At 35.2% G+C, this 22,282-nt stretch overlaps 1 protein-coding gene across 3 annotated transcripts in view; it reads right to left on the reverse strand.

Moving 5' to 3' along the window:
* Window positions 1-9,521, reverse strand: part of LOC121967090 (THO complex subunit 1-like) — a 28,525-nt gene extending 19,004 nt beyond the window's left edge. Inside the window, exons 1-4 of one of the 3 annotated variants that reach the window (XM_042517104.1) lie at window positions 9,022-9,521; window positions 7,030-7,175; window positions 5,649-5,732; window positions 3,194-3,268 (exon numbers count right to left, since the gene is read on the reverse strand). In XM_042517104.1, coding sequence (XP_042373038.1) covers window positions 3,194-3,268; window positions 5,649-5,732; window positions 7,030-7,134 — 264 coding nt within the window. In that variant the 5' untranslated portion in view covers window positions 7,135-7,175; window positions 9,022-9,521. The remainder of the gene's footprint in view (window positions 1-3,193; window positions 3,269-5,648; window positions 5,733-7,029; window positions 7,176-9,021) is intronic. The other 2 variants (XM_042517103.1, XM_042517105.1) reach the window with 2 other exon arrangements.
* Between the last annotated feature and the right edge of the window lie 12,761 nt (window positions 9,522-22,282).

Raw genomic sequence — 22,282 nt, forward strand, 5'->3', positions numbered from 1 at the left:
GGAAGGATAGTGTACTGCCTTGGAGAGAATAAATGAGAGGAAAACCTGATATGAGGCAATAACCTGATACCATATAGTCATTAGTTACAGCAGAAAAACAACAAGATAGCATCTTTACCATGCTAGTTATATACCAACGTCAATGCTTGGTTGGACATGCACAAATAGATTGTGTCAAGTGATTCGAAACTTTAAATATTGGTCATTACCATTGAATTTCATGAGAGTACACATTATTGGACTACAAGTAAGATTTGATTAACTAAATAGAGTAAACATTCCTGTTAAAAGAGTCCTGTGTCGTTATCACTAAATGTATACCCTCTAAAACCATCCTACGCTATCATCACGTGAAGTTTTAAAAGCTCAACTCTGGACAATAGACAACAATGACTAGTAACCTACATAAACAATTTTAACTTTGTATAGTTATCTCAAATAAAGAAGCAGAAGTTGTTGCACAGAAATAAACAAAAAGAAAGTTATAATTTTTCCAAAACTTAATATGAGTCTTTCTAAATGTGAAACATGACTCAACATGGCTGTTGGAATGTATACTAAAAGCCTAGTTTTTTGTATAAACATTTACTTAGAAATAAGAATCATATTGGTCCAATATCTACATTTATAAGATAAGTGTAGTTGTTCAATTAATTTATATTGTAGATAACATAGTGTGTGGTGTCACACACAGAAGATCATATTATCAGTTCTTTATAAATTATAAACAGTTGCTCACGACTAAGATGGATAGGAACAAACCATTGGAATAGTCGTAGTGTAATTTGGTATTAGTTTATCTTGACTATAAAATTACACTAGTACACTCAGAGTGTATTGAGCTGGACCATTTAAGTTAAGTTCTTTTTATACTGACTTAATAAAAGAACAAGACTTTTGTTATTATGGAAGTGTGTGCTCTTAATCATGATATAATAACAAGCACATATACTTAATATTCATTTCTTTGATTTATCAAAGGGTGCGATTTAGTTCGATAAATCAATAGACCCGCTAAGTTGAGAAATGATATTATTTATATGGTGTGTTGTTGATTATAGAATGAAACTGTGTCCTAGTAATCTAGGTTGATGATGCCCCTAAGAGGAGCTCATAAGGATTGTCATATAAACTCTGCAGGTGGACTTAGTCCGACATGACGATAAGGTTGAGTGGTACTACTCTTGGAGCTAGATATTAATTAAATGAGTTGTCAGTAACTCATTTAATTAGTGGACATTCTATATCTTAAACACAGGGAGACTAACACATTCATGATAAGAAGGAGCCCATATAGTAATATGGGATTGGTGCGGTAGTTCAATAATAACTCTTTAGTAGAATGAGATATTATTGATGAACTCGAGTTAGCTCAAGTTCATCGGGAGACCAAAACCAATTTCTCCTCTCGGTCCCTGTCGTAGCCTCTTATTTATAAAGTGTTATACCCACTCATACCCACCTTCTTACCCACCTTAAGGTGGCCGGCCAAGCCTAGCTTGGAGCCCAAGCTAGGGCCGGCCAAACAAGCTTAATTGGCCGGCCACATTAAAATAAAAGGATTTTATTTTTTAAAATATTTTCTTATGTGGAAGCTATGATTTTAAAAGAGAATTTAAAATTTAAATCTTTCCTTTTATAGTTTTCTACAAAAGACTAAGAGAAAGGTTTGATATCTTTCCTTATTTGTAGTTAAAAGGAAGATTTTAATTTTTTTTATAAAACTTTCCTTTTTTGTAACCATCCTCATGATTTTAAAAAGAGAGTTTTTAAATTAAATCTTTCCTTTTATAATTTCTACAAAAGATTAAGAGAAAAGATTTGATATCTTTCCTTATTTGTAGATTGAAAGGAAGACTTTAATTTTGAGAAAACTTTCCTTTTTGTAAATCATCCACATGTTTTAATAGAAAAATTTTAATTTAAAAGAGTTTCCTTTTATGACCAACCATGAAGGGAATTTTTAAAAGAGAAATTTTTATTTAAAAATTTCCGGAAACAAATAAGGAAGTTTTAATTTTGTGTTTAAAACTTTTCTTCGTTGGAGGATTAGATATGGCCGGCCACATTAATAGAGAAAAGGATTTTTAATTAGTTAAATTTTCCTTTTCAATGGCAAGGAAAATAAGGAAGTTTTTTATTAAAACTTTCCTTATTTGCCAAGACCAAGGAATATAAAAGAGAGGGTAGAGGTGCCTTACCTCATAAGGATATATCATCTATTCCTCTCTCTTTTCTTCCTTGGTGTGGCCGGCCCTCTTCCTTTCCTTTCTCTTCTTCTTGTGGCCGAACCTCATCTTCTCTTGGAGTTCTTGTGGTGGCCGGATCTTGCTTGGAGAAGAAGGAGAGAAAGGAGGCTTTGTTTCTAGCATCCCTTGGAGCTTGGTGGTGGTGGCTGAACCTCATCTTCTCTTGGAGTTCTTGTGATGGCCGAAACTTGCTTAGAGAAGAAGGAAGGTTGGGTGGATTCTCGTCTCGGTAGATCGTCGCTCACACGACGTCCGAGATAAGAAGAGGAATGCGACAAAAGATCGTGAGGTCTATAAGTTATAAAAGGTATAACTAGTTATTAGTTTCCGCATCATAACTAGTTCATCCTTTTATTTAGATCTTGAAATACCAAACACAAGAGGCTAATGAATCTAGGTTATCGAATTTATGTTTTCGATTTTGTGTTTCTTTTATTTTTCGAATTTGTGATTCGATTGTTCTTTTTGGTTAAACCTAGGGTTACTATAAGGAAATTAAATATTAAATTTCGTTGAAAGACTTTGTCTAGGAAGTGGTGGATGCTCTCATACCCAAGAAGGCCTAGTGCCTCGCCATGTTTAACCTAGAAGCCAATCTCTGAAATTAATATTTAATTGAATTTGTAGCATGGGTGGATTTGGATCAATAATGTTAAGCATCGTTTGCGATCCAAGTCTAAACCACTAAGAACAGATAAGTTGAATTTGGAATCAATAATGTTAAGTTCTGTTTGCAATTCCAAATTTAATTTCTAAAGAACATAATAGGTTGTTAGGAATGGTTCAGGTCTTGTACAAAATTTTTGTACAGGGAACCAGTACGATATTCCCAGTAGCTACCAACAATGGCAACACCCTGCAGAATGTTTTGTTCACACATCTATTAAGAAATGACACTGGACAAAAAAATACATCTGAAATACTAATATAGTAAAAAAGCTCACCACTAATTCTTGAAGCAATGTCCGAAGCGCATTTTCCAGGGATTGATTTTCATCTTGGACCAGAACAGTTTGTTTCTGTTGTAGGATTTGCATATTAGTTCAAATCAAAGAGAAGTTACAAGAGAGCAATATGGAACAAACTCTGCACTATAACAAGATAAAAATACATGAGCCAAATTGTCTTGAATACAGGTTCTTTACATTGTAAAGAAGCTATATAATTTTCAAACAAATAAACACCTAGAAAGTAGTATCAATGGAATGTCAGACAAAGATTTTTGCAGCACAACAAAACCATTAATAAACAGATAAAAGAGTCAAAGGTGAACCGTTGAGCAGTTCAGGTTTGCATTTATTCTTGCAAATAATGACGCTTATACTTTTTAGATCAAACTTTAGTAGAAACTTCAAGCATAGGTTGTTTTGAATAGGCAAACAGCTATATTCAATAAAAAAACATCAGAAGCTTTCAAATTTTACCAGATAACAATTTGTATTTACTTCCTATAAAGTGAAATATGGTTGGAAGCATCAGCAAAAATACTCTATTTCATAAATAATTAAGCATATCTACCATATGAACACTCTTTTGTTGACACCTTTTCATGCAGATACATTTCAAGCTCAAGGGTCTGTCCATGTAAAAAAACATATCATGTATAATGTAACATCAAGATGGAGGGATAAAATTCTGTTTTGTTGAATCTAAGTAATTGGGATAAATATAGCTCAGTGATAATGATCATATAATAGCAAATGGTGTAGAAGAAGCAGCAGCGTGCAATTGGACAAGAGAAAGGAGAGGAAGGGTGAAAGAGAGGATAGGAGAAGGTGAGGCTAAGGAAGTGTGTGGTACAAGTTAGCCAGAGAGCGTTCCTGAGAGAGAGATGAGAAGGAATTGTTGATACCAAGTTGTGAGGAAAAAGAAAATAACATTATTCAATTATAAGTTGTGTCAGGGTGCACCTCCTACAGTCTACCTATACATGTCAGCAAACCCAAGTGAGAGATACTATTATTTCGGGTAGGGTTTGTCATTATATTTGCATTCAAAGGAACATTTTGAAAAAACACTTTAAGACTAAGTGTGTTATCTAAACAAGTAATTAGTGTTTCATAACTTATCTTTCAAAAGTGCTTTGTGATGCAATTATCACCCAGTTTTTGGTAAAAGTACTTACAAATCATGAATCAATAAACCTAAAATAATCATAATAAAATAAAGCACACATTTTAACTAAAACAAAATAAATGAGCATTGTCATCTTAAAATATTTATCTAAAAACATAATACATTTTTTAAAATAATTTAGTACTTCTATATAAATTACATTGTTTCAGTATTAACAACAGTATCTATCATCATTATAACTTAAAGAATTTGCTAAAAATTATAAATAACAATAGGAATCAATAATGTATTATTAAAAAGGCCAGCAAAATATTGTAAAAGATTGATACTATAAAAACCACACAAAAAAAACAAATGTAAATATAATAATACCATTAATCAGTAAAATAACATATGAAAAGACTGAAATATATTTGCTGAAGTGCCATGAAGAGATCTCAACATTCTTTGTTATCTCATTCAAATATAGTGTAATGAGATCTGCATACTTGTAAACACAGGTCATCCAAATGTATCTCCTGAACTTTTGAAAGTATTCTTTCTTTTCAATGGAAACTTAGGGATAGAATAAAGGGGGTTTAGTGATCCAGTTGTTTGATTCAAGAGGAATGATGCTGTGAACATGGAGATCATAATGTGTTGCATGTATACCATTTGGTAGATCAAGTCGCTCTTGTTATATGATTTTTCTGACACAGCTATAAAGAAGACTAAGGAAGGATGAATAGAGAGAGAGACACAAAAAAGGAAAAAAAAAAGAGTCATAATCTAGCAAACTTATTTTGTGTCCTACTGAAAAAAAGAAACTTATCTGAGAAACATCCTCTGAAGGTGATGACAACTGTGGATCAAATATTGCCAGTAGAAATGGTTTGTGTATTCCACAAGTAGGTAATGTTTGGGGAAATAAAAAATGGTACTTGAAAATTGCACTAAATATCAAATTTTTATGGCAACTAAAAAATCTCACATTCACTTCTCCAATTAGATAACACAAAGAAAAGAGGTGGAAAAAAAGACACGTGTAGCCACCTAGCACCATGTTGGATGATAACTTGACAAATTATTCCTAATCAGCATCTGAACATTCACTTTATTCCAAATCAGTACCCGGCCCAAATAGACATAAACAATAAGTATCCTCTAGTTACAGTTTTGCAACAAATTAATAAAATCAACATACAAGCATATAAACTTAAAATTAATAATATTTAATTGATTTCTTTACATAACTCGTTATTCAGCATATACAACAGAGGGAATGCATAGATAATTAGCAAGATTTTTAGTTCAAATTAATAACCAAGAATTTGTTTTAGATACCTGAGGTTTTATTGCTTCTTGCACAGCTTGAAGTGCAAAGCTTTCAGGTGGGCCAGTTTTTAATAACGCATGCCTAAACACTTCCTGCCAAACCAAACATGTGAAGTTAACTAACTAAAGCAGCAAGAAGATGAAATAAAAATGATACAATGGAATAAAAAAATATATAATATTAAAATTGAGAGTTTTTATTTTCTAACAGGGAGGTAATAAATAAGTCATTAAAAACATCCTGACAACTTTAGCCTCGTATGATAATACTGGACATGCAAAGATCAGTAATGATTTGCGCCAAAAAACAATTGTTGAAAACAGACAAACTGATAGGTTTCAATTAAGGTTGTTCCTTGAAGTCAGTTTGTGATAATTTGCATTGGATGTTCTGACAACAACAACAACGATCAAGAAAGAATGAAAAATAAAAATGTGGTTGTTGAAATATTTCTACTAAGTTTTCAATAAGGTTGTGCCCCCTCAATTCTCAGTATAAGGGAAAGGCCCCCAAATATGTCACAGAAACCTATCACCACTAGCTAGCCCCTTTTTCCCAGACTTTAAAATGACAAAAGGCCATAAATATTTCTTAATAAAGGTAATTTGCTCTAAATAAACTAGCCACATAGTTCAAAAGGCATAACGCCATAAAATAGACAACTTTTTACTATAACTATACAGTCAGGAAAAAGTACAATTGTTGTTTTTTTATTTTGTGAGAACAAACATCTTTAATTCTAAGGAAATCATGAACACCTTCACTTGTTCTTATTCATTGCTCCTACATTTCGTTATAAATGACAAAATATCAACTTTTTCAGGTGTTTTAACCTTCTGGCCTCCATTCCCAGTAAAAACTTCTCTATTTAACCTAAGATTTAATGATTTTCCCCTTCTATTATCTACCCTAAAGGATTCTTGAAGTCAAAGAACCCATGACCTGACAGGAAGAAAGGGTGAGGAGAGGGCTTGAGTTCGCTGCGATAACTCAGTCAGCAGCGTGGCTGGAAACCAGTGTGGGAGTGCACTCTTTGACCAAGAATGCATTCCCCAGTAAAAACTTCTCCATTTTATCCTAGGCTATAATGATATTCCCCTTATATTATCAACCCTATTCTTGAAGGCAAAGAAGCCTCAGGGAGGAGGAGAGACCTTGGGTTAGTTTACAATAACTCAGTTATGGTCAGCATGGCTAAAGACCAGTGTAGTAGCACACTCTCTGACCATGAGTCCATTCCCAAATAAAAGCTTCTCTTTTAAACCTAAGCTATAATGATATTCCCCTTCTATTATCAACCCTAAAGGACTCTCAAAATCAAGGAACCTGCAACCTCACGAGCAAAAAAAGAGTTTCTGTCACCATGTGGTAGTGCTTGAGTTCACTTACGATAACTCGGTCACGGTCAGCATGGCTGGAGATCAGTGTGGGAGTGTGCTCTTTGACTTGCTGGTGCAGAAGAATATGAAGGCCTGGTGGAGTTTCCGCCGCCATGACTAGCCCAGTCTGCCTATCTCTCGCAGGACCAGAGAAATCTAGCAGAAAGAAACAAGAACAAAACAATTTCAACATCTTGCTTAATCAAAAGGTACTACCAATTTTTTATTCAAATAAAAGAACAACACAAGAGAATGACATGCCCCAAGTGAGTCTCCACAGCCATACATGGCATGGCACCTATGACTATCACATGAAAATTTTCCCTAGGGGCACCTATTTTCTCAACCAAACATTTAAAAGAGAATTTCATGTATTGGTTTTATATATATTGTTTCTGAAACTTTTCACAATCAAAAGACACAAGATAATTCCAATTTGTATAACTAAGTAGAAGTTTTTTTACATTACTTATGACAAATGAACCAATAAAATAAGTGAATGATTAATCATAATATTCTTACTCTACTAGCAACAAGTGAAATTGGCATGAACAATAGAAATAATATAAAAGAAACTCTAATTGATAAGTTTCAACATCTGGCCTAATCAAAAGGTGCTAGCAAATTTTTTATTCAAAAAAGAGAGAGAGAATATCATGTCTCAAGTGGATCTCCACAGTCATAGGCATAGCATGGCATCCAAGAGGCCGTCAAGCAATTTGCCTCGGCACCTATTTGGTTAACCAACAATTTCAAAAAAGAACCACATACAAGGATTTTCAATATATTATGTTTAAACCTTTTCAAAACAAGAAGCCATAACAAAATTCCAATTTGCATAATTAATTCGAAGTTCTTACACTACTTATGACAAATGAATCAATAAAAAAACAATTAAGCATAAAGTTCTTAATCTACTAGCAATAAGTGAAAGTGATACGAATTGTTGAAACATATAAAAGAAACTCTAAGAATAAAATTACATAGATAAGAAATAAATGGTAGAAGAAAACAAAAAAAAAAGTATCCTCAAACTAGAAATAATCAAATCTTAACCCAGTCAAGCCAAAAAAATCTTCCATTTGCAGTCCTTGAATGGAAAGGGAAGAAGTCGACAAAGAACATTATGTATATTAAGTAATATGATGAAGGATAATGAGATAAACATCATGTAATGTACTGCCAAATATGTAACTACTAGCAATAATAGATGACCTCATGATAACTTGCAAATTACCAGCTGTTGAGCAAGTTAGGACTCGTCCAATAGGTGTAAAACTCTACACTCTCTCATTTTGCAATAGAGATTGATGCATGTGTGTGTTTCAACACGTGCATGACAAGCAAAGATAGCTCGAGCATACATCCAACATATTGCTCTCGCCAACAGGCCATGCACAATCAATGAAGGAATCAGTATAAGTACTAAATTATCCAAAATCATCCTACTGGGCCAAAGGCGTCATGCAATAAAACTTCTGCTATATAATAAGCACCAAGAAAGAATTCATTTGATTATAATGTTATGCCTTAGGTTTGTCATATTCTACCCTATGGTAACCTTCTGTTCTACATCAATTGGCGACAAAATAAAATTGCGTACTACACTTAAGACACAACATCAACATTGACATGTTAAAAGCAAACAATGCATGCATTAAATAACAAATATAGATAAACAACTTATAAACCTATCTAATATAGTGCACATGATCAACGGAAATGAACAATAGATAATATTAAGTTGGGACTTCCAGCAAGATTAAATATATCGATGCACAATGCCCCTTTCTTGTTCCGACTTAATGAGAGAGAAATAAGAAACTACCTTATGCTATGATTTACCAAAATAGTCAATAATATAAGCTGAAATTAGATGGAAAGATGCTCCATTTTTGCTATAATAGATATTTGAACACCACGGGACTGTTCAAGATGAAGAATTGCGAAGGAACACTTTCATTCATTAATAATACACACAAAACCCTGAAATTACAGCAACCTTGAAGAACTCATGCAGCTCACCACAGGAAATATGAAGGATCGACAGTCCTGGCTGTTCGTCAAAAGATAAGAACAAGAGGTGTTGCTGATCCACAAGATAGAAGAAGGCGTCTTGCTTCTTCGAGAAGCAGGAACCAGGGCCTCTTAAGTTGCTTGCGGAGGAGTAAGGCTGAATCCCGAGCAGCTGTACGAGATCGGGAAAAAGGGATGAGAAGCTCGCGAGATATTGTTGGTAGTCGTAGTTGTCGCGAGGGAGATCAGCGGCGGAGTCGTAGGCTGCGTGTAAGCAAACGAGTGGCGATGCCGGGGTTGCGTGCGGACGCGCGATGCTGCGTCGGCCTGCGCCCTTGGACGACCGGCGCAGGCTGGTGGGAGGGCAGCGACGGCGGGGCGACTGAACGGCGAGCGACGGCGAGGTTGCGGGAGAGAGGCGGAATGGAGCGGTCGAGTTGCGCCGCAGGGATAGGGAGAAAAATAAAGCGGCCTTTTACCGCACCGCTTAGGAAAAAAACGTACGTGAATTTGGATATTATCAAAAATCATGTATGTGATAAGTTTTTTACCCTTCACGTTTTTTTCTTGTGCATTCAACCCGAAAGAAAAATATACATCACATTCGATTTTTCTTTGCTACGTGCGTCCGAACCAAGGTGATCAATATAGTGTAGCTTCTTCGTAAAAAAAAACAAAGATGAATAAGAAAATCTAAATCTAAACCTTAATATCAGGTCATTTCCAACAATGACATATTTCCAATGGTCTATAGATAATGTAATAATTTAATAAAAACAAACGACTCTCCCCTTCCAACTAATGAAGTCATAACCGTTGAAATGCAACCTTCCTCTCAGCTAACTCCAACTATAAGGGTGCGTTTGGTTCGGGATTATTCTTGATAATCTTAGTTATCCATCCAAGATTATCAACAAAAACCTTGTTTGGTTTAGGTATTCGATAATTCCCAAGTAATGTTCCATGCCCGACACGTCAGCAAAAGGGTCATGCAGCCCGGAATCGGAAAACCTCAGAAAACTAAGGTTTTTCTTGATTCCGGGGTTAACGAATTTTTTTTACCAAAAATACCCTCCGATAAGAAAAAACATGAAAAAAAGAGAAAAAATGTAAAAAAAAATATTGAAAAATGTAAAAAAATAAAAAAAAAATGTTTTAAAAAATTTAAATTTAAAATTTATAAATTTAATTTTTTTTAAATAAATAATTTTAAAAAAATAAAAAAAATAAATTTTAAAAATAAAAATTTAAAAAATTTAAAAAATGTTAAATTTTTTTTAAAATTATAAAAATTTTAAAAAAATAAAAAAAAATTATAAAATTTTTAAAAATAAAAAAAATTATAAATAAAATAAATAAATAAAAATTAAAATTTAAAAAATGTAAAAAAATAAAAAATATAAATAATATAAAAATATAAAAATATAAAAACATTAAAAAATAAAAAAACACATAAAAAAGTAAAAAAATATACAGGAAAAAGAAAAGTAAAAAAACATTAAAAAATAAATAATAATAATAATAATAATATTATGTATAGTTGGTTTTGTAATTGAGGGTAATACGGTAAAATATTAAACTAGGGTATTCATTAAAACCTTCAAACAAACAAGTTTTTGTTGCATTACCTAAGTTGAACCAAACAACATTTGGTTATGTTTTATTCCCTATAACCTTGGTTATGTGATTACCTGGTAATCACATAACCAAGGTTATACATGATGACTTGAACCAAACGCACCCTAAGAGTTGGGTGAAACTCAACTCTAGTTTTTGTTTTAGTCGATGCTCAAATTTTTCAGTAGGGTGAAGCATTTTTAAAACTGAAGTGTCGTACTTGGTTTGGTGCAAATCATTGTTCTGACAGTTCCAAAACTCACAATACAAAAAAAGTACTTCAAATTTCAAGTATTCTAGAAAAACTCCAAAGCACCAGCCGCAACATATAAAATCCTATCAAGGACGAAGCTTTTCATTGGAATCAATTAAAGACATAAATATTTTCTTCTACTAGGTATTAGTTGTCTTTTCCCCTTTTTTATAGATTAGCATTGTCAATTTGTAGGAAGGTTAACATTTTTAATTTTTTAGATATATTTATTTAACTCTTTAAATCAAAACCCTAATTTTGTTATTATCTAAAAGATTATTGTTTTAAAAAGATAAATCCTAAAAGGTTTATAGTACAATTTTAACAAGATACACATTTAATAATCTATTGACTTCCTCTATTCACTGTTGTGTTTTTTAAATATTCATAATTTTAATAGAATTTTTGTTCACAATAGGGTTAATTCCTGATTGTATCAATGCAAGAAATATCAAATTTCTGATTAGGTGTTCACAGTTACAATGCAATATATAGATCCACAAATAGAGAATTGAAACAAATTCATTACTCTAAATATAAATATGAATACCGATAATATGGCACCTTCAACTTCCTCTAGTGTTGTGACCAATACTGGAGAGACTATTAATTACAGTTTCAATTTGAATGAACAAACTCCTAGTTTTGATGATGACTTAGTACATATGACTACAAGATTGGAAGATCCTTTTGAGAATACATGGACATAATAAGAATATAATGACAATTGAATGGAAGCGAAAATTGAAATAGATATCTCTGAGGATGAATTCGTAGTAAATGATATGCACTATTCATTAGATGAGCACTGAACACTAATGAATATAGTGACCTTGAAGAGTAGTTTCTATTAGCTAAAGATACATATAAAATGAACACAAAACTTGTTCCATTACTAATGGAAGAATGAGATGACTCTGTTAAAGGATTTTGTGTTGGTCAAGTAACATATTTTTTTAACTTTCATAAAGTTAACTCAACTCAATTTCAGTAGTACTAATATAAATATATATCAATTCTTATTGTCGGTTTATATATCGCAAAAATATTTTAGAGATACACTTGCTAAATATACTATAAACAAACATTTCACATACAAAATAAAGGACACCAAGAAAAATGGAATTAAAGTAATATATGATGAAGAACATTACACATGGACAATAATTACAACGAAGATATTGAGTTAATGGTTACAAAATATTTAGAGTGTCATCAATGCGATCTTAGTATGACAACAATTGATCATCATGTATGCATATCTTCATTTATAGCTTCTCAGATTGAAAGTCATTTTGTAACATCACAAGACTTTATAGATCCATAAATATTCAGAATGAGATAAAATCACGATTTCAAGTGAATATATCATATTGAAAGACATACTATGCACATGTAAAAGCTATAAATAAGGTGGTAGATGATTTCAATAAGGATTATGGTGATTTCCCAAGACTATTTCGTGAGCTAAAATATAGAGACTCAAATACATACGCTGCATTGAAAAAAAAATAGTGATAAATTTCAACGTTGTTTTTGGGCTTTTGATGCATGTAGAAGATTTTTTGAATACATTTTCGTAAATTAATTGGAATTGATATAACACACCTGAGGGGCAAGTATTCTGGTGTATTATTGATGGTCACAATAGTATATGGTAATGGAAATCTTCTTCCAATTGGCTTTGTAATTGCTGAAGTTGAATGTGACTCTACATGGGAATGGTTTTTAAAATCATCTAAAGACATTTCTTGCAGTTGATCCATCAAATATGACAATTATATCTAATAGACACCATGGATATTATCTGTAATGAGTAAAATTTATCCTACTGATTACCATGTATTATGTTGTCATCGCCTGTCTTATAATATAGTTATAGATGCTCATGATAGACCTGCATTTAGATTGCTTTGGACTGCAACTAGAACAAATACAATTTCACAATATGATTAAATCATGCAGACTATGTCAATGACACATGTAGATGCTTATAAATGATTTCAAATATAGAACATACAAAATGGGTAAATGTACATTTCCCTAGTAGGATACTCAATCTTAACCATGAATTATTTTGAAAATGTGAATGCATTGTTCAAGACTTGAGAACTCCCAATTATAGTACTAATAAACAACACAAGAAGGAAGGTTGTTCAATGATTTTATAATCATAGGGAGCAAGTGTTTAATTCTACAGGAGTATTGATGTCATTAGCTATGAAGGAGATTGACACTAAGAGATAAAAAAATTGGGTACTATACGGTTCATCCATATAGCAGGACAGAAATGGAGATACTAATTTTATCATCATTTTATATAGTTGACATAGAGTTTTGTAAATGTAATTACGGTGAGTTCTAGATTTCAGGGCTTCCTTGCTCACATGCTATTGCAGTGTGTTTGTACAAGAGCATGGACCACATAAGTATTATGAGCATTATTTCTTATTTGAAACATAGAAAAGTACTTACATGGATCATATTTATCCATATAGAAGTAAATAATATTGTCTAATGGTGGACACGAATGTATTGTTTTACCACCTAGTAGCCTTGTGCAACTTGGAAGAAGGAAGAAGGTGAGGATCTCATCCAAGCACATGGGAAAAGTAAAAAACAAGTGTAGTAAGTGCAAACAATTATGTCATAATAAAAGATCATATAGAATGCCTCCAATAAGTTGATACATGTATTGATGTTCTTTTGTGATAGTACTCAATTTATGTATGCATTTGGCACACAAGATTATCATTGTGATGAATGAACATATAAGTGTATTTTGCTAAATATATTTAGATGTGTATTTTGATTAACATAGCATTAATTTTAAAACAGTTGATTGACATTTAAATATCTCAATGTAGTGTTGTGTTATGTTTCTATATTCATATTATGTAAAGATATAAATTATGTGTGTTGGCATATGTAATTAGAATGTTTTGGATGCAACTAGAATGTTTGAAAAATGGATGATAGATAGGGGTGTAAATGAGCCAAGTCGCTCGTGAACTATTCGAAACTCGATTCGATAAAAGCTCGTTTGAGCTCGTTTAATGAGGCTCGTTAAGATAAACAAACCAAGCTCAAGCTTCATAATATTCGGCTCGTTAGCACGTGAACATGTTCGTTAAGCTCATGAATCAACTTTTAAATAAAAAAAATAATAGTTTTGATATTGAATTTATAAATTTTACACTCTACTTATGAAAAACATAGATAAATATATTAAATTTATTTATTAGAATAAAATTATAAATTTTAACAAGAATATTATATTTTTTAAAAAATATATAATTCAGTTTTTAATGAATATTTAAATTTATAATTTATATTTATTAAGCTCGTTTAGGCTCGATAAAAGCTCAAATAAGCTCGTGAGCCATGAATATATTCGTTAAATAAAGCTCGAGCTCGACTCGATTATAAACGAGTCAAACTCAAACATCTAAGAGTTCGGCTTGGCTCAGCTCGATTACACCCCTAATGATAAGCATTCACCATTCAAACAATCTAATGGATTGCTATTGGATTGTGTAAAATTATTGAGTTATGTTGTTCTAAATTATTCTTGTATTGGATTGTGTAAACTATTGTATAAAATTTTTGTGTTGTCTTGTATTGTTCTTGTATCAATGAGTACTTTTGTAAAATGATCTTCGTATTTTATTAAAATGATACATCTATATAGTCAGAAAGAGGGAAAATCAAAGATCTCAAATATGGTGTGTATGATTGATCATCATCACCATATAATTTATATCTAGCCCGACATCATTTCTCGTGCCTGAATCATGTTCAAAAAATTGTCGCTCTTGATTTGGTGTATCACAATGATGTTTGAAGGCATGAATACATTCAAGACACTAGCCTGAGCGCATGGACCTGGTCCTATGTCAATATGATGTTGTTTGGTCTATCAATCAATTTTGGTAAAAATTAGCTGATGGACCTTAGAAACTCTAAATATTGAATATTTCATATCGTAAGATAGAGAGGAGGCACTACAAGAAAAACCCTCATAGACATCGGTGGAACAACATCGGTTTTAAGCAAAAATCGATGTCTTTGAGTATTTTACACCGGTTTTTCCAAAAACCAGTGTCTATAAGCGCAGATTTTCGCTCATAGACATCGGTTTTTTAAGCCGATGTCTATGAGCGCATTTTTTTTGTTAATAGACACCGATTTTAACAGCGGTTTTTAAAACCCGGTGTCTATGATAAAATAAAATAATTTAATTTTCCCATCAATACTTAGCTGAAATTTGCAACACTTCACTCTTCTCTCCAAACTTAAACCTATATCGCGCCGTGCACCGTATACCATCGCGACACCACCACCACTTTCCTCCTCCTCCCTCTTCCCCTTCTTAGTTCGACGCCTCTTTCTCTCCCGATCAGGATTCACTCACGATGCATCTCCTCCACCTCCTCCCTTTGGGGTAAGAAGAGGAACCCTTCTTCGCATTTCGAGAAAGGAGAGGTGACGAGTTAGTCTTGTTTTCTAGGGTTTCAGAATAGTAGCGGTGGAGGGAGGCAAGATGAAGATGACATCGGGGGAGACACTCAGAAGAAGAACATGGATTCCCCTGGGAACCCACCACCTACCTTGATTCTAGCACAACAATATTTATCTCGGAATTCTAGAAGCCAAAGCAAAGGGTTGTCTTTATCTTTTTGTTCTTTTAACTGTTGCTTCCTTTTGCTATGGTAAGTCTCTCCTCCACGGAGAAGTGTACGTCAAGTTGACCTAGGACAGGGGCATATGCCAATTTTTCTTCTATTTATATATTTTTGTTATTGTTTTTGTAATAGTTTAGTGCATTTCCCTGTTTGGGTTAGCCTTGGATTTGGTCCGAAGATCGCCTAGAAAAGGAAGAACGCAAGGCACAATTTTTGCACTTTATTCTCTCTCTCGCTTGCTCACTCGCAAATGGATGCATTCTTTGCTGCGTTGTGAGATGGGTTGATGGTTTATAGCTTGAAGACGAGAGAGTGTCGTCCCGTACATGCTGCTGCTGTTGCTGTTGCCTTCTCTTCCGCTCGTATTCTACTGCTGCTGCTATTTTGGCCCTTTAGCCTGCATTGTTCCATTGCCTTCCTCGTCGGATTTTGAGCTTATTTAACTTGGCTTTGGATCGAACCCCAGATTCTGGATTGCTTTGCTTCAGGCTCACGGTTTTAGATCCCAACCCTTGTGAAGAAGGGTCAAAAGTTCCCTTTGTTTCCCTTCTGATTTGAGTAGCCGATGTTAGGACCGAAATGTAGCTAGAGGGGGGGGGGGGTGAATAGCTCGTCGCGTGCTCGTGGTTGGCGTTGCTTGTTTCTTCAGAGATGTGCAGTGGAAATACAAGAAACAACTACAACAATGCTAACAAATGGATTTTACTTTGTATCCACCTCACAAGAGGTGACTAGTCCAAGGATCCATGCACACACACACACCTCCACTAATGAACACTCCTTTTCGGTAACTACCGAAGGCGGAGAAGCCTTACAAGTTCACACTACAAGAAGAAAGGGAAAGGGAAACAAAATACAACACAAGCTTACAAGGAAACCCTAACCCTAGCTTTCTTCTTCAGCTGTAGATCCGCCTCTTGACTTGGAAAACCTCCAAGAACCTTCAAGAACTGGCGATCTAAACTTTAGAGAGATGCTGTGGAGTTGCTGGTGAAGATCGGAAGTAGTGCTCGAAGTTCTACCGAAGAAGACGCACGCCAACGGCCTTTATTTGCGCCAACGGTCGGATCCCGATCAATTGGATTGCTCCCAATCGATCGGGGAGGCTTTGGATCGATCAACCGATCAATCCAGAGCGCCTTTGTGCTCTGGGAATTTGCCTGGATCGATCAGTTGATCGATCCAGGGCTTATCGCGACAAAACGCAGCTTCCCAATCGATCCACTAATCGATTGGGACCTCTGGATCAATCAGCTGATCGATCCAGAGGCGTTCTGTGCACTCTGTGACTTGCCCACTCGAGGCTTGTCGTGGGGAACTTCCCAATAGATCGGTCGATCGATTGGGCATCAGCCAATCGATCGGCTGATCGATCCAGACATTGGTTTTTGCCCAAAACCAAGTCCCAAGCCCCAAAACCAACATCCGGTCAATCCATGACCTGTTGGTTCATCATGCCTAGCATCCGGTCACCCTTGACCTGCTAGGACTCCCTCACCAAGTGTCCGGTCAATCCCTTTGACCCACTTGGACTTTTCCTCATCGTGCCAAGTATCCGGTCACTCCCTTGACCAACTTGGACTTTCACCAGATGTCTGGTCAACCTTGACCCATCTGGATTTCCTCGTGCCAAGTATCCAGTCAATCCTTTGACCTACTTGGACTTTCACCAGATGTCTGGTCAACCTTGACCCATCTGGATTTCCTCGTGCCTGGCTTCACTCACCAGGACTTCCCTTCTGCCTAGCTTCACTCACTAGGACTTCTCTTCTGCCTGGCTTCACTCACCAGGTCTTTCACCTAGCTTCACTCACCAGGACTTTCACCTAGCTTCACTCACTAGGATTTTCTTCTGCCTAGCTTTACTCACTAGGTCTTTCACCTGGCTTCACTCACCAGGATTTTCCTTCTGCCTAACATCCCAGTTAGGACTTCCCAGTCAAGTATCTGGTCAACCTTGACCTACTTGACTCTTCTTCAACCAACCTGATCAAACCCTGATCAGAGGGGAATTACACCAAACAATCTCCCCAAATGAACAACTGCACCTGCACTTGTCCATATCATCGAAGTCTTGTATTGTCAAACATCGAAACCCAAACCAAGACTCAAGCTTGGTCAACCAGGTCAACCTTGACCTTAGGGATATTGCATCAACAATCTCTCCCTTTTTGATGTTTGACAATACCTTCTTTAAGTTAGGCTAATCCCATAGCCTAAACCTCCTTCATGCCACTAGGTAATGAAGGCATAAGTTAAACCCTTCATTCTTCTCCTAAGAGGGCAAACTCCCTCTAGGTAATGAAGTCCTAACTTAAACCCTACATTCTCCCCCTATTGGCACACATCACAAACAATGCCCATCTTTGGGCACACATCAAAACAAACTCTCCCCCTGAAGAGTTACTCAACGTTGTCCACGACTTCACTCGTTGTGATCAACCCGATAATGAAAGTCCCATACCTTTCAATTATCCTTAATCCTACATTCTCCCCAATGTAGATAAATGCCCATCCTTGAGCATTTTTAACTTGAACCACTTGAACAATGAGGATATCCACTCCCCATTAAAGTTCAAACGCTCAACCTTGAGCATGTTCTGAAAAGAAGGTTAACCACCTTCCAAGTTTCATGAAAAATAATTTTCATGTCCTTAAAAAGTACCTCCCCCTAAAGACATGATCGTAACTTATGTCATTGCACCAACAATGACTTGGAATCCCTAAACCTTTAGGAAACCCAAATTTAGAAGTTTGAGGTTCAAATATTCAAAATTTTAAGCAAACCTCAACCTAAACTTCAATTTAGTCTTCCTCAACCAATCCATCCTTGTTTTCAACATGAAAACATCATTTTTATGTATACAAATGTATTTTTAGAGGTTTAGAATGGTTTCCTAGACTAAACAAGGTCCAAAATGCTGAAATCAGACTTTCCCAACCAAAATCAGCATTTTCGATCGATTGGAGTTGGGTTATAATCGATTGAACCAGCTGAATCGATCCACTGATCGATTCAGGAGGGCTGGATCGATCGGTGGATCGATCCAGGAAGTTTCTGTTCACGAGAAGCTTGCTCTCAATCGATCGCCCGATCGATTGAGACCCTTCAATCTATCGGGTGATCGATTGAAGGCCTGATATTTCTGAAATTCACTTTTAGTGAATTTCAGAAACCCCTAGAAAAATCTATAAAATTCCAAAAATCGTGAAAATTTGTATAAACACTATTTAGGGTATACACTATCAAGGAAAAATAGTTTTCTATGAAAATATATCATATTTTCAAAGATTGACACAAACTTGAAAACTTGTAAAAACTTTAGTGTTTTCTTCAAGTTTGTGCTCAACTATTCAATGATGATTACTATCAAAAGATAGTCTTCATCAAGGTTTTCCAAAAGCATTTTAAAATGATTTTCAAAACCAATATCCCACCATGTTCCTTGGGCTTAATGCACATGACTTGTACATTAGCTTTCTCAATGATGGGAAAACACATAACTATATGTTTTGATGAATTTTAAAACTCAAAAGAATGCACTAAATCAACATCTTGAGGTTTGTTCATCATCCTAACATCTCACTTGTATCTAATGTGTACTAAAACACATACAAGTCATCTTATAGGTCTTTGTGAGATGTAAAATTTGGTTTTGCCCTAATCTAGGGATCATGCATATCTATCTAGGCATTTTTGAATTATAGACATCCACAAAGGATGTTATTTGTTGATGAACCTGTTGATAAATGTCATTTGTCCTTAATTTTAAGGAAATAACCATAATGCATGATAATGTTATGGCATACATCAAAAAGAAATAATTTTCTAAAGAAAATTTCCTATAACTACATGATGTATGTATGTCATGACATGGTATTTTTGTATTTTTCATAATAAGTCATGAATGCAAAATACAAAACTAAATATGATGGCATGGCATATGGTGAGCAAACAATCATGGCAAGGTTTAGCATAAATAAAATACCTATATTACCTATCTAAGTATCCTTAATCCTTAGCTAAGTTAAAAGTTAAACCTAGATTGCCCTCTAAATGCTCCAAGAAAATGCCAAAACCTAAATTGGCATTTCTAGTTCTCTTGATTAACTTATGCCAATTGAAATTAAGCATATTCCTCAAGTGTTGGCATATTTCATTTTTCCACAAGAGTAGCACTTTAAATTAAGGCTTAGATTTGCCTTAAATTACTAAGAAAATACCAAAATCCCAACTTGGTATTTCTTATGTTTTCCCAAATTGTACCAATTTAAAATAAAATCAATACTTCTCAAATTTGGCACATTTTACTCTTTTCAAGAGTAAATCATAAATCCATTTCATTTTCAAAGGTTAATAATAACCTTGAAAATGCTCCTTGAGTGTCAATTTCTTCAAAGTTGGGTTAACTACCCTTCTTCTTAGAGTTGACACTCTCTAACCCATCTATGGGGTAGATAAAATGCTCTTAGGAACCCAAAACCTATTGGTGCTCCTTGGATGCTCTAGGTATTCACTAGGGATAACTTCCCTAGATACCTTCCTAGTGACCTTGTTTGACTTCTTAGAAGCCTTGGTCACATTTTCTAGGTCAACCCTAGGGATTGCTTCCCTTGTGATATTCTTTGTGACTTTCTCAGACTTCTTAGAAGTCTTAGTCACATTTGTTGCAAAAATACTCTTAGGGATGACCTCCCTAGTATTTTTGGCTTGCCTACTAGGCCTAGGGTTGGTTCCATAGCTATATGAAACCCTATGGTAAGAAATTACATCCTTCTTGGTTTTAGGTTTGTATCCCAAACCCTTATAACCATTGGATGACTTTGATACTTCTAGATCTAGGTTTTGACTCTTGGACCCTTGTGTCATATTTGTGATTTTTCTAAGAGTCCTCTCTAATTTGTCAAGTCTTGACCTCAAGACTTGATTTTCCTTCCATAATTCTTCAACCTTAGGTTTTTCACTAAAACCTTGATTTTTCTTCTTCTTAGGCAAATACCTAGAATCCTTAGGGTTCTTGCCTAAATTCCTATCTACCTTTCTAAACCTAGGTTGAGAGGTTTTAGCATGATAAGCTACATGATTTTCCTTAACTTTATCATGCCTCATATTTTCATGATAAATAGCATTAAAATGATAAATATTAGATCTAGCATGCTTTTTACCATTATTTAAGGGGATAGACTCAATGAATGATACCTTCTTTTTTACCTTGGAGGCTCCCCCTTGAGTTGAGCTTCCTCCTTGAGCCTTGACCATCTTCTTCCCTTTAGGGCATTGACTTCGGTAATGCCCTTTCTGTTGGCACAAGAAGCACACAATGTGCTCCTTGCTCTTCTTTGGATTGGGGATGGTCTCCTTGGGCTTCTCCTTGCCCTTTTGTGCCACTTGACCCTTCTTCTTGGTCAATTTAGGGCACTTGCTCTTGTAGTGCCCATTCTCCCTACACTCAAAACATATAATATGATTTTTATTATTAATTGACACACTTATACCTTCATGTGTAGGGATGACACATGATCCTCCATTTGATCCGGAGGTAGAAGCTTTCTCTTGATCCGAAGATGATACTCCTCCATTTGATTTTGCTTGACTTGTGGAGGTGGAAGCTTCTTCTCCATTTGACCCGGATGTAGAAGCTCCTCCTTCTTCTTGATCCGGTGTCAATGATCTACACTCCCCCTCAATCCTAGAGGTGGAGGCTTCATCATCTTGTACATGGAACAAGGAGTATGCTCCCTCCTTGTTCCCTTCATTGCATTCCCTCGAAGATGAAGCTTCTTCTTGGACTTCTTCTTTGGAAGTTGAGCATCTCTCAACTTTGGAATCCTCCTCTTGGTCTTGCTCCAATGAGTCACCCTCTTTGGATTCCTCTTGATTCGGTACAGTGGAGGGTTCTTCATGGAGCTTAGCCAACTTGCTCCAAAGCTCTTTGGCATCTCCATATTGTCCAATTTTGCATAGAATTGTGCTAGGCAATAAATTAACCAATAATTTGGTTACCTTATCATTTGCTTCGCACCTTTGGACTTGCTCCGAGCTCCATTTGCTCTTCTTGAGAACTTTGCCCTTTGAATTCGTTGGAGCTTCGAAGCCTTCCATAAGAGCAAACCATTGCTCTATCTCCACAATTAAAAAGTTTTCGATCCTTGATTTCCAAAGATCGAAGATTGTAGATGTGTATGGTGGAGCCACCATTGTGTCAAATCCAAGTCCATCTTGGAATTGCATCTTGAAGTTGAGCTTCTTGAATTTTTTGACTTTGATGAATTTGCTCCAACTTCTTCACCCTCTAGCTTTGCTTGTTTTGTTTACCCCTACCGGCGATGATTCCGGTGAAGAGCGACCTCGCTCTGATACCACTTGTTAGGACCGAAATGTAGCTAGAGGGGGGGGGGGGGGGGGAATAGCTCGTCGCGTGCTCGTGGTCGGCGTTGCTTGTTTCTTCAGAGATGTGCAACGGAAATACAAGAAACAACTACAACAATGCTAACAAATGGATTTTACTTGGTATCCACCTCACAAGAGGTGACTAGTCCAATGATCCACGCACACACACACACCTCCACTAATGAACACTCCTTTTCAGTAACTACCGAAGGCGGAGAAGTCTTACAAGTTCACACTACAAGAAGAAAGGGAAAGGGAAACAAAATACAGCACAAGCTTACAAGGAAACCCTAACCCTAGC

Source organism: Zingiber officinale, chromosome 3B, assembly GCF_018446385.1.
Source record: "Zingiber officinale cultivar Zhangliang chromosome 3B, Zo_v1.1, whole genome shotgun sequence".
In the NCBI taxonomy this organism is placed as follows: domain Eukaryota; kingdom Viridiplantae; phylum Streptophyta; class Magnoliopsida; order Zingiberales; family Zingiberaceae; genus Zingiber; species Zingiber officinale.